Below are 12,089 nucleotides of genomic sequence, written 5' to 3'. Positions count from 1 at the left end.
TTTTTACAAGTGCAAATTTTAACATACAAGTTCAGATTTTTTGTTCTGCAAGTTCTCACATTGTATTCTACAAGCTCTCCCTTTTTGCACCATATTTACCTTCATACAAATGTATCGTCAAGAGTGTTGTGAAAGTCGAGGTGCGCAGATTGGCCACTTTGTGATGCGAGAGAGCACATATGTGAAGTTGCAGTGACAGATTCCAGAGGTTGTAATCACTGAGTTGTGGTTGTGATGGAAAATGAACCAGAGTAAAAAAAAAGTATACGAGTAAATGTTGCATTATAAGTTTGCAGCTGTCATTGTGTTCATGTAAATATCAATCTACACATTTGTGAATATTTTTTCTGTAACTTCACATTCAGAATACAGGTGTGTGAACATTTTCTACAAGTGCAAATTTCAATTTACAAGTTCAGATTTTTTTTACAAGCTCTCATGTTTTTTTCTTTGTATGACTTCAAATTCAGATCACATGTGTGTGAATATTTTTTACAAGTGCAAATTTTATTTTTACAAGTGCAAATTAAATTTTTACAAGTGCAAATTTTAACATACAAGTTCAGATTTTTTGTTCTGCAAGTTCTCACATTGTATTCTACAAGCTCTCCCTTTTTGCACCATATTTACCTTCATACAAATGTATCGTCAAGAGTGTTGTGAAAGTCGAGGTGCGCAGATTGGCCACTTTGTGATGCGAGAGAGCACATATGTGAAGTTGCAGTGACAGATTCCAGAGGTTGTAATCACTGAGTTGTGGTTGTGATGGAAAATGAACCAGAGTAAAAAAAAAGTATACGAGTAAATGTTGCATTATAAGTTTGCAGCTGTCATTGTGTTCATGTAAATATCAATATACACATTTGTGAATATTTTTTCTGTAACTTCACATTCAGAATACAGGTGTGTGAACATTTTCTACAAGTGCAAATTTCAATTTACAAGTTCAGATTTTTTTTACAAGCTCTCATGTTTTTTTTCTTTGTATGACTTCAAATTCAGATCACATGTGTGTGAATATTTTTTACAAGTGCAAATTTTATTTTTACAAGTGCAAATTAAATTTTTACAAGTGCAAATTTTAACATACAAGTTCAGATTTTTTGTTCTGCAAGTTCTCACATTGTATTCTACAAGCTCTCCCATTTTGCACCATATTTACCTTCATACCAAACTTCCCTTTCCCGAGCCACATTAACCAGCTCCGACTGGGGGATCCCAAGGCGTTCCCAGGTCAGGTTGGAGATATAATCCCTCCACCTAGTCCTGGGTCTTCCCCGAGGCCTCCTCCCAGCTGGACGTGCCTGGAACACCTCCCTAGGGAGGCGCCCAGGGGGCATCCTTACCAGATGCCCAAACCACCTCAACTGGCTCCTTTCGACGCAAAGGAGCAGCGGCTCTACTCCGAGCTCCTCACGGATGACTGAGCTTCTCACCCTATCTCTAAGGGAGACGCCAGCCACCCTCCTGAGGAAACTCATTTCGGCGGCTTGTACCCTGGATCTTGTTCTTTCGGTCATGACCCAGCCTTCATGATCATAGGTGAGGGTAGGAACGAAAATTGACCGGTAAATCGAGAGCTTTGCCTTCTGGCTCAGCTCTCTTTTCGTCACAACGGTGCGATAAATTGAGTGTAATACCGTACCCGCTGCGCCGATTCTCCAACCAATCTCCCGCTCCATTGTCACCTCACTCGCGAACAAAACCCCAAGATACTTGAACTCCTTCACTCCTTCCTTCCCTGATGGGTTAACCACAAAACACATCTCACTCAGGTGCACACAGATGAACGATACACACGCACAAGCACACACACACACACTCACAAGTCACGTCACAAAAGCCAAACATTGTATGAACACATCTCAGGTGTACACAGATTTACAACACACGTGCACACACATTTGCCCATTTCAAAGTTTCAATTTTAAGAGCTACTAATCTCCATAAATCTTACAGGTGATTGCTTTTTTTGGCCACATGGGGGCAGCCCAACAAGCTGTTTAAACATCCAACAGACATGGAGTAACATTTGCATTCATTTGGACATTGGATTTATTCATTTGCATGTTTCTGGTCACTTGATAAAAGTCCAATATCCACTCTTGTTTTAGCTCTTGTATACATTTGTGTGTGTGTGTGTGTGTGTGTGTGTGTGTGTGTGTGTGTGTGTGTGTGTGTGTGTGTGTGTGTGTGTGTGTGTGGTGTGTGTGTATGTGTATTTGGTGGACAGTTCTGTCACACATGTTCAATGTTGCATGACTTTTTCTAAGGTTTTGTCACATTGTGTTCTTAGAAGAGAGCAAACTTCTCGCTAATAGATAATACCCTTCTGCTGAAATAGGCGACCACAAACATGCACTCATACGGACACATGCTCGACTGAGCGTTCAGGATGTGGCGCTTGTGGTGGCTTGGCAGCGCCACAGTTTAAAATAAAACACACACCCTGACAAAGAAAGGCAATAGTATCACAAATATCACACATATACTACGACATGACTATAAGACACCAGGCACAAGCTGTTTCTACTTTCAAATGTTTTAATAGTTTGCAGCCTTGAATTGGATTTTTTTTGGCTGAAAAGAGAGAGAAAAGAAAAAGGATGATGCAAACGTGGTATCTTTACTGCATGTAAACAGCTTGTATTTTGCAAATAACTGATGACAAAGGTGATGCTGTTAATTATTTTTAGGTTGGTGTAAAAAGTGATATATTTGCTATAAAATAAATGAATATTATGTATTAATAAATATTAAAGTAGTTTATTTCTATTAGCACAACTTCTAACCAAATTCAGTGTTTCATGTTCATGACTGTGACTTTCAATTCGGTGTTTCTGTGGTATTTTGTGTGCGTCACAGTAGGTTGAAAAGATGTTGTGATGGCCGAGTTAGCTCAGTTGGTAGAGCAGGCGCTAGTTGGTAGAGGTTTACTCCTTGACATAGCGGCCGCGGGTTTGACTACGACCTGCAGCCCCTTGCTGCATGTCATTCCCCTTCTCTCTCCTCTTTCATGTCTTTATCTGTCCTGTGGAATTAAAGGCCTAAAATGCCCCCCCCCCCACACACACACACACCGAAAAAATGTTGTGATCTGTGGGTATTACATAGATATTCTCAATTTAATATGCTCAATAAACATGTATGGTATATTTTGTAAATGTGTTTTGTAAAATGATTTGTAATCCAATGTGGGATGTGCCAGATGTTTGGTATGCCATTTAGCAGTATATAGCATTTTCCAGAATACCTGAATAAGAAATGACCTACATTATCACAACAATCTGCTCTCTACCAATCTGTCAGCGTGTGGCTTGATATGGCACTGAACAAGACAAAGACAGTGAGGACTTCAATGATCATAGGACCTGTACACATCCCAAGTTACAGTAAGACACAGCCAGGGAAAATATTTCAGACCCCTGACACCGGGACCGTTTTTGACCACATGCTATCCCTATCTCCACAGCACCGTGAAATAAGGTCTGGCTACATCATACAAACATTCTAGGATGGGAGAAAAAAAACGCTCTGGGATTTCTTTTAACCAATCACAATCGTCTTGGGCAGCGCTAACCTCCGGACGCAGCGCCGGTGGCTCTGCAAAATAGTCTCGGGAAGAAACTTATTTTGGTGGAACATTTGCACACCGCAAAAGAAAACGACACATACAATATTAAGTTAACTGTTCACACAATATAGTAATGTGAGTTATTTAAATTAGTTTGATACATGGATAACATTTTTGCTCTTACCAGTGTATTGGCGTGTACATTTTGTCCGTAGCAAATCCCCATTAATGGGGCCCAAAACGTCCCAGTTAGAGAGTAAATGCCGTAAACATATTCTTTGTAAACTTGCCATTTTCAACGCGTAGCTTGCTAGCTCAAAGTGTTTTTGATGCGAAGAGACTTTGAGAACATCAACACACAGAGAGCAGAAGGTGAATGGCGAATGTCAGGCACTTATCCTGAAAACTTACTTCCATTGATCCAGACTAACCACATGCCATCACAGTCACAAACAGACACGTCACATCCCAATATGGTTTCTGTAAAACAACCCTGCAATTACCAATGTCAAAACATCATAGTGTTTGTTGCATATTATATCACAGTGTAACTATTACAGCATGTTAAAATGTGCATATCATCATGTGCAAGATTATGGTCTGGCAGTAAATATCCAAAAAGCCACCCATGTCTATGTAATATATGCTACCTTCCAACAGTATTTATTCCAGTTTTTTTTTTGCATCGTCATGCACTACTTGCATAGTACAGCTACTAACCTGACCACAATCTATACAATATGCATTTGTATGTGTGTGTATATAGACACTGTAAGATTGTCTGTCCAGCTGATGTTGCTACTTTTTGTACATCAACAGCTGTATCTATGCTGTTCATCTGTATCTAGATCTAGAACTTGTTTTCTCTGTTTAGCTTTCTATTGCATGCTGGTTTCCTTCCTGTACATGTGTTATTTGCCCTGTGTGTTAACACCAGAGCTATATATTTCATCAAACACACCAATTCTGTTTCACATAATGTTCCATTTGTTCATAACAAAAACACTAAATCTGCTCAAAAAGACTTTATTGGCAAATGAAAAAGTATGCTTTTTTGATAGACATACACACATTTTTACAACAAGGTATGATCAACATATATATAAATATGTATTGACTATTTGATAGATACAATAATGTATAAAATGCTGTTTTTGTTTCAGGTTTGTTTGCTATTCATGCAATTTAGCTGCACCTGATGGAAAGAGTAATATTTGCATTACACACACGTTTTCTCTGCCCCTTCCTCCATTAGCATTCCTTCTGTGGTGCGTTTGTTGGTGCAGTGGACACTGGTGTGATGTTGCTTGTTGAGCCTTTAATCAGTCCCGTCTTCTGCGTTGTTTTTTTTCCTTTCTCCTTGTCCACCTTCCGAATGGCTATTGCTGCCCGGTCACTGTTAGGGTCGGAACAAATCCTCTTTCCATTCTTTGTCTGAAACCTGCAAATCATTGTGAACTGTTAATGGTATCGTAATGCTGTTTTAACATGGTCTTTAATTGAGTTTTTTCTTAAAGAGGTAGTTTATCCAAGTTAGAACAAAAACTTGTGCAGGACCACTTACACTACGGCTGTGATTGGACAGACGCCTTCAGACTGATTGGTGTAATCCACAATTCGTTCAAGTGGGACTCTACTTAGAGTGTTAGACCACTGGAGACAACAGCTGGCCACCGGTCCATTGGCTAAACAAGACAGACATAGAGAAAGAAAGATTAAGTACCCTTAATTTCACCCTGACAAACACTCAGACCATACACTCAATCAAAAAGCCTGAACGTTTTGCAGTACTCACTTGCATGAGCCATGCTCATCCACGTGATGAAGCAGAGAAGAGCGGCTATCACCGGGCTGAATCTCATCTTTTGGCTTTGTCCTTCAGTTGTGGAGGGCAGTATCTCTCAGCACAGACTTATACTATCTGAATCACTCACACACAATAATCCTGCTGCTTGCTTGAGTAGTATTCAAAGCAATGAATCAAGACAGTCTTTCTCACACAGCAGGAGTGCAGGAGCACGTTCATGTCTTTCCGATTAGCGTACTTCTCTCTGTCTTTCTGATCACTCAGGTTTTAATTTTGGCTCATATAAAACACAAGCCCCTTCCGCCTCTCCCCCATCATCACACCCCTAACCTGTCACCATGGAGCATAGTCGCTGTAGCCGTGCAGTGAGGAGAGGAAAGAATAAGAAACCAAAGGTGAGAAACAGATCATTTACCACAATGCAACAAGTATACAACTGTAGCATAACTCAATAGCAAAAAACGGATACAATATGTGTACACATACACACAGATAGTCATCACTTTCCTTTACACTCACTCTGAAAGCCACAAGCTGCCTCTACTTTAAGAGTCACTGATATTATGAAAGGGTTGGTGGCTGGAAAGAGCATTGAAATATTTTTTTATTTTTTATTAATGTCAGATTAGGTCTAGGGAAATTTCTTTCAGTTAAGATGAATGATATGTACATGATATATTTATATGAGAAATGCTTGTACCAGATTTAAAATATCGACCTAGATAGGTTGTTAACAACCAGTGTTGGGGGTAATCAGATTACATTTGTCTGTAACCGCAGTAATGTAACGCATTACTGTTGATAACTTCGGTAATCACATTACGCGTTACTTGCGTTACTGGTTCTTCAACTAGAAGAGAGAAAAACAAATCAAACGTCCCTTTTCGTCGTTTGCGTAACATGACACAAAAATGGCAGAGCCACTGCTCTTTTGAGTGGTGGAGGTATCCTCTATTCTTCAAATTAAATGCACGATTTTTGGAGGTCTCGATCTCGTCTCGGAATCAACTGCATTTTTACTTGATCACGGTTAAGAGGACTCGGGATTTTATTTCAAGACCATAACTGCAGGGATATTACTAAATTGCCTCTGCATGGTCTGATTTATGCCTTTAAAACTTGCAAACGCAACCAATAACTTGACTCATATCTAATTTGAAATGTGTTACTGTAAACCCCCCTATTCCCTGCCCCCTTTACACGCACTTCCAAGAAAGTGAATGCGGGAGAAAGGAGAAGAGGCTCCGGCTGTCTAACACAAATGTGGTCTTGGTCTTGACTCGGTCTTGCCCTGCCTTGGTCTTGGTCTTGGTCTTGGTCTTGGTCTTGGTCTTGACTCGGTCTTGCCCTGCCTTGGTCTTGGTCTTGGTCTTGACTCGGTCTCAAACTTTCAAAGTCTCGGTCTTACCTCGGTCTCGATACACTCTGGTGTTGGTGATGACTTGGTCTCGGTTTAGGTGCTCTCGACTACAACACTGATGCTAACACAAAGCTAGTCACTAAAGACCCCCGGACCCTGAGTGATGCGGACGCTGATGAATAGAGCATGTTGCCGACACCAGCCAAGCAGCCAAGCAGCCAAGCAGCCAAGACTTGATTTTTTAACAGCAGGCAAACCAAGCAGAGATAAATAGGCTTGTGGGAGTATACACAGTGGAGGAAATGTTTCCTGTTTGGACATTGGAATCGCCAGCTTTCCGAAGCATACTGGGCAAGATACAGGTAACGAAGAGGGGACGGCCACCCTCAGACAGGAACAATTTTGCAAGCTACCATGTGTATGTCTTGTGTATGTACTCATTATAATAAGAATGTGTGTTGATCTGGGCATATATGAGGTTTAACTTTATATTGTTATTTGGCAAGTAAGTTATGGTGCATCTCAGGTGATATTACGTAGTAATCCAAAAGTAATGTCAGCACTAGTGTAACTAATTACTTACAGCAGTGAGTAATTCAGTAAAGTAAGGCATTGTTGTAGAAAAAAGTAACTAGTAATGTGTAATCCATGACTTTTTTTGAGTAACTACCCCAACACTGTCAACAACACACACACACACACACACACACACACACACACACACACACACACACACACATTAATGACAGTGACCCTCTCAACAAAGCTTTGCTTAATGGCCCTGTTCACCCATAGTACGCCCACACGTACCATGGGTGTACTGTGTGGGTATAACAGAGATTCTCAATTTGAAAATGCTGTGTGTGTATATATGTATATGTATGTGTTGTTATGTTTATAATTCCTACTTGTAGTACATAACAGCTGAATATTAGGGGTCGCGTTGCATTCAAATCGCGATTCAAGCTCTACCGATTCAAAATCGATTCATAGAATTCCAAAAATCAATTCATATTTTTTAATTTAAAAAAAATAATTTAATTTTATTTATTTATTTTTTAATTGTATGTCTATTGCAATCACATGGGAAAATCAACTACATTTACATACTGTGAATCGTTTTTTTAATCGAGAATCGTTTTTAAATCGAAAATCGATTTTGAATCGAATCTTGAGCCTGAAAATCGATATCGAATCAAATTGTGACATTTTGTGAATCGTGCACCCCTATTGAATATATGCTGTTCATCTGTGTCTAGATTTGTTTCCTTCCTGTACATTAGGTAATTGCACTGTGTGTAGACACAATGACAGCTACTGAGAACAGGTACTGTATGTGTCATCATACTAAAACATACCAATTCTGTTTCACATAATGTTCATTTTGTTTATAAGAAATACACCAAATCGACTTAAGAAGACTTTATTGGCAATTGACTGGAAAAGGTAGAAAATGATGCTCTTTTGATCAACATACACACGTTTATGACAACAAGGTATGATCAACATATATTTAAATACATATTGGATATTTAATAGATACAATAATATATAAAAAAGCTGCTTTTGTTTCAGGTTTGTTTACTGTTCATGCAATATAGCAGGACAAGTCCAAATGGAAAGAGTAATGTTTGCTGACTGTGGTAGCTTTGAATTGTCTTGTGATTCCTCACACACGTTTTCTCTGCACCTTCCTCCCACGCCTGGACTTCTTCCTCTGGCGTCTCCTTCCATTTCTGCATTCCTTTTGCCGTGCGTTTGTTGGTGCAGTGGACACTGCTGGTGGGATGTCGCTTGTTGATTCTTCATTCAGTCCCTTCTCTTGCAGTGCTTTTTTTTCTTTCTCCTTGTCCACCTTCCGAATGGCTTTTTCTGCCCAGTTACTGTTAGGGTCGGAGCAAATCCTCCTTCCACGCTTTGTCTGAAACCTGCAATTGATTGTGATCTGTTAATGGTATCGTAATGCTGTTTTAACACTGTTTTTAATTAGGTTCTGATAAACAATTTTCTTAGAGATGTAGTTCATCCAAGTTAAAAACCATAACATGTTTTCTCACTTTCCTTTAGTTGTATCTAGCCATGCAGATAGTTTGAAATATTCAAGCTCAATGAACTGTGTCCCTCCTACTCTAAATAATCCACCGTTCTTGCTGTGAACTGTTTTCAAATGAACTATTTTCCAGTAGAAAGTTGTTCCAATGAAAACTGTTGAGGAAGTGAGGACATGTGATGTTTTCTTTGTAATTTGGGTGAACCCACACTTAAAAAGTACACGGGAGTACATGTGGACATTTGTTTTCTTAATTCTATACAATGTGAATTTGCAGGACCACTTACACTACGGCTGTGATTGGACAGAGGCCTTCAGACTGATTGGTGTAATCCACAATTCGTTCAAGTGGGACTCTACTTAGAGTGTTAGACCACTGGAGACAACAGCTGGCCACCGGTCCACTGGCTAAACAAGACAGACATAGAAAAAGAAAGATTAAGTACCCTTAATTTCACCCTGCCAAACACTCAGACCATACACTCAATCAAAAAGCCTGAACGTTTTGCAGTACTCACTTGCATGGGCCATGCTCATCCATGTGGTGAAGCAGAGAAGAGCATCTATCACCGGGCTGAATCTCATCTTCTGGCTTTGTCCTTCAGTTGTGGAGGGCAGTATCTCTCAGCACAGACTTATACTATCTGAATCACTCACACACAATAATCCTCTACTACTATCCTACTTGCTTGAATAATTTTCAAAGCAATGAATCAAGACAGTCTTTCTCACACAGCAGGAGTGGCGTGCACTTTTATGTCTTTCACGATGAGCGGACTTCTCTTTGTCTTGAGTCAGTTTGGATTTTGGCTCTTATAAAACACAAGCCCGTTCCGCCTCTCACCCATCATCACACCCCTAACCCGTCACCATGGTAGAGAGTCGCTGTAGCCGCGCAGTGGGGAGAGGAAAGAATGAGTTCACCTCTTACAAGCCATGGGAAAACAGACCATTTACCACAGTCCTACCCACAATGCAACAAGTACACAAGTGTAGCATAACTGAAAAGTACAAACCTTCATAGATAGGTGTACACATACACTCATCACTTTCCTTTACACTCACTCAGAAAGCCACAAGCTGCCTCTACTTTAAGAGTCACTGATAGTATGAGGGTTGGTGCTTTGAATTAATGTAATATTATTATCATTAAATGTTAGATGTGTGCTAGGGAAATTTCTTGCGGTTATTCAGATAAAATGATACTTCAATGATTAATTTAAAAATAACTACCTATAACAACAACACATACATACACACACACACACACACACACACACACACACACACACACACACATCAATGCCAGTGACCTTCTCAAACAAGCTTTGCTTTACGGCCCTGTTCACCCACACTGGTGGTTGAACTTATTTTTGGCTCTTTTTTTAAGAATGCATGGGTGTTTAAATGACATCGCCCTGAATGTTAGCATTTACAACTACGGTATGGAACCTAAATCTTCACTTTGGTGAACTTTGACATTCAAATTTCAGCTGTTTGACAACCTTAAACCGTCTTGACAGTGATGAAAACCGAGGCTGTTGTGTCAAAAATGGAGGAAGCTTTCATGTTACCTCGAACTTTAAAATATATCACTCCGTATATCTTGGTCACAATTATCTGTAATAAAAAGTTTAACTTGGATCTTCATCAAACATTTTGTATGTGTTTACCTGCTTTTTTAAACTCTCAAATATAGATGATGGTATCAGCTCTAACCAAGTGCATGGAGTGCACTTACTTCAACATGAGCAGCCTTTGATGAATGAGATGGTAGTTTTGAATGGAGAAAAGCCAGCTTTATTTTTACAACCCACTTGAACTACCAGGAGGAATGGGTTAAAATATATAGTGGGAGGAGGGGGAAAATAGTATTGAAAACACATGTATATAGGAGTTTAAGGGCACATATAGAGGAAAGCAGGGGCATGAACGGTGTATACAGAAGAAAGCGTGCGTCAATCTTCAAGTTTTAACACACATTTATCCAACCGTAAAGCCAGGCAAACTGACAATATAATGGGCTCAATTCAAAGCTTAAAATGAGAAAGAAAGAGACCGAAAAGGAGTGAAAGTGAAAGTGATAAATAGAGGAGGTGAGGGCGATAAAGAGGCAGAGAGCTAAACGGCAACACAAAGAGGATCCTTTGAAATCAATTGAAGGAAGAGTTGAAGCGAAACTGAGATACAACAATGTGTGATTGTATGAAGAGAAAAACTGAAAAACCGAAAGGAGAACCGAAACCTACATTATGTATCTGGGCCCTGTGGTACATCTCAGCCAGGCCATCATTATACCACTTCAACAACAACATCAACAACACCTGATTGGCCGTCCACATGCTGTCAGGGTGGAAAGCTCATGTTAGCTTCATGCCCTTGACTCCTTCAGTCAACAACTGCAAATCCCAAGACACAGCAACGCCTGTCGTCCCAAATGTCCAGTCATTAAAATCAATGAAAACTTGGCTGGTGTGATGCTGTCAACCAAGCACAAAATGCACACAAATACATACACTTGAGAATATACACAAACCCACATGCGAACGAGCACACACATAATGACCTGACTGCACTGATGTACTTTTCATGCATACACACATCCACACCCAGTATCCCAGCCTCATCATTATCATCCCAGTGGCAACAGGGTTTGTCAGAGGAGAAATGCCTGGCTGGATTATTAGTTCCTTTCTTTTATTCATTAGTTGTTGTCCTGGGCAGCAGCCAAGGCTGTTGGTTGGCAGACAGCATGGCTGATAGGTATTAGTCTCCTGATAAAGCAAGAGAGTGGAACGTAGCGTCGCAGGAAATTACAATCAATACTGACTCTCATGTCCTCATCCGATATCGACTGCAAATGGGAATGAGAAGCACATTTTCGACCCCCTATGCATAGACACAAGGGCACGCTTAAAAAACATGCATGCATGTTAACACACAAAGGCCCCTCACATCCTGGTCACAAACTGTTCAACCTCCTTCCCTCTGGTAGGCGATACAGGGCACTGTTCACCAAAACCAGCTTCTTTCACCAAGCAGTCACTCTGTTGAACGCTCAGAAATAGCCCCCACCCTTACACTGAACAAAGTCAATCAACACTGTTCTGCTCATCTGCCTCATGTATATTTCAATCTTACAATTACAATATTGTTATTAATATATTACCATTTATCTGAACTGCCTTGCACTATATTTATATTTAAATCTTAAATCTCAGACTATACTGATATAGCACCATTCCTTCCCTCTCTTCAATTGTTATTGTATATTTTTTTGTAAATTTGTAAATTCTAT

The 12,089-nt window shown here is 39.9% G+C and overlaps 1 protein-coding gene across 4 annotated transcripts; it reads right to left on the bottom strand.

Annotated features, from left to right (window-relative positions):
- Nucleotides 1-4,792: 4,792 nt before the first annotated feature.
- On the bottom strand, nt 4,793-10,979 carry LOC116037320 (monocyte chemotactic protein 1B-like). 4 transcript variants are annotated; one of them, XM_031281183.2, is made up of 4 exons: nt 10,533-10,979; nt 9,310-9,435; nt 9,079-9,199; nt 8,149-8,669 (listed from the first exon to the last, which is right to left on the bottom strand). In XM_031281183.2, exons 2-4 carry the CDS (start codon nt 9,374-9,376, stop codon nt 8,411-8,413), a joined length of 447 nt encoding a protein of 148 aa, XP_031137043.1. In that variant the 5' UTR covers nt 9,377-9,435; nt 10,533-10,979; the 3' UTR covers nt 8,149-8,410. The 4 variants fall into 4 exon arrangements, with proteins under 4 accessions (XP_031137046.1, XP_031137045.1, XP_031137043.1 ...); XM_036005266.1 differs by lacking the exon at nt 10,533-10,979 and adding an exon at nt 9,506-9,720 and having other exon boundaries at nt 9,310-9,461; XM_031281186.2 differs by lacking the exons at nt 8,149-8,669; nt 9,079-9,199; nt 10,533-10,979 and adding exons at nt 4,793-5,015; nt 5,139-5,259 and having other exon boundaries at nt 9,310-9,931.
- Between the last annotated feature and the right edge of the window lie 1,110 nt (nt 10,980-12,089).

The sequence above is a fragment of the Sander lucioperca genome, chromosome 9 (genome assembly GCF_008315115.2).
Source record: "Sander lucioperca isolate FBNREF2018 chromosome 9, SLUC_FBN_1.2, whole genome shotgun sequence".
In the NCBI taxonomy this organism is placed as follows: Eukaryota; Metazoa; Chordata; class Actinopteri; order Perciformes; family Percidae; genus Sander; species Sander lucioperca.
The sequence above is the reverse complement of the archived record's forward strand: the minus strand, read 5'-3'. Positions and strand labels throughout refer to the sequence as shown.

Excerpts from the sequence above, each read along its gene's own strand:
- LOC116037320 (XM_031281183.2), bottom strand. The coding sequence starts at position 9,376 with ATGAGATTCAGCCCGGTGATAGATGCTCTTCTCTGCTTCACCACATGG. Across the intron at positions 9,200-9,309 it reads GATGAGCATGGCCCATGCAA|CCAGTGGACCGGTGGCCAGC; the intron begins GTGAGTACTGCA and ends TGTCTTGTTTAG. Across the intron at positions 8,670-9,078 it reads TGTCCAATCACAGCCGTAGT|GTTTCAGACAAAGCGTGGAA; the intron begins GTAAGTGGTCCT and ends AATCAATTGCAG.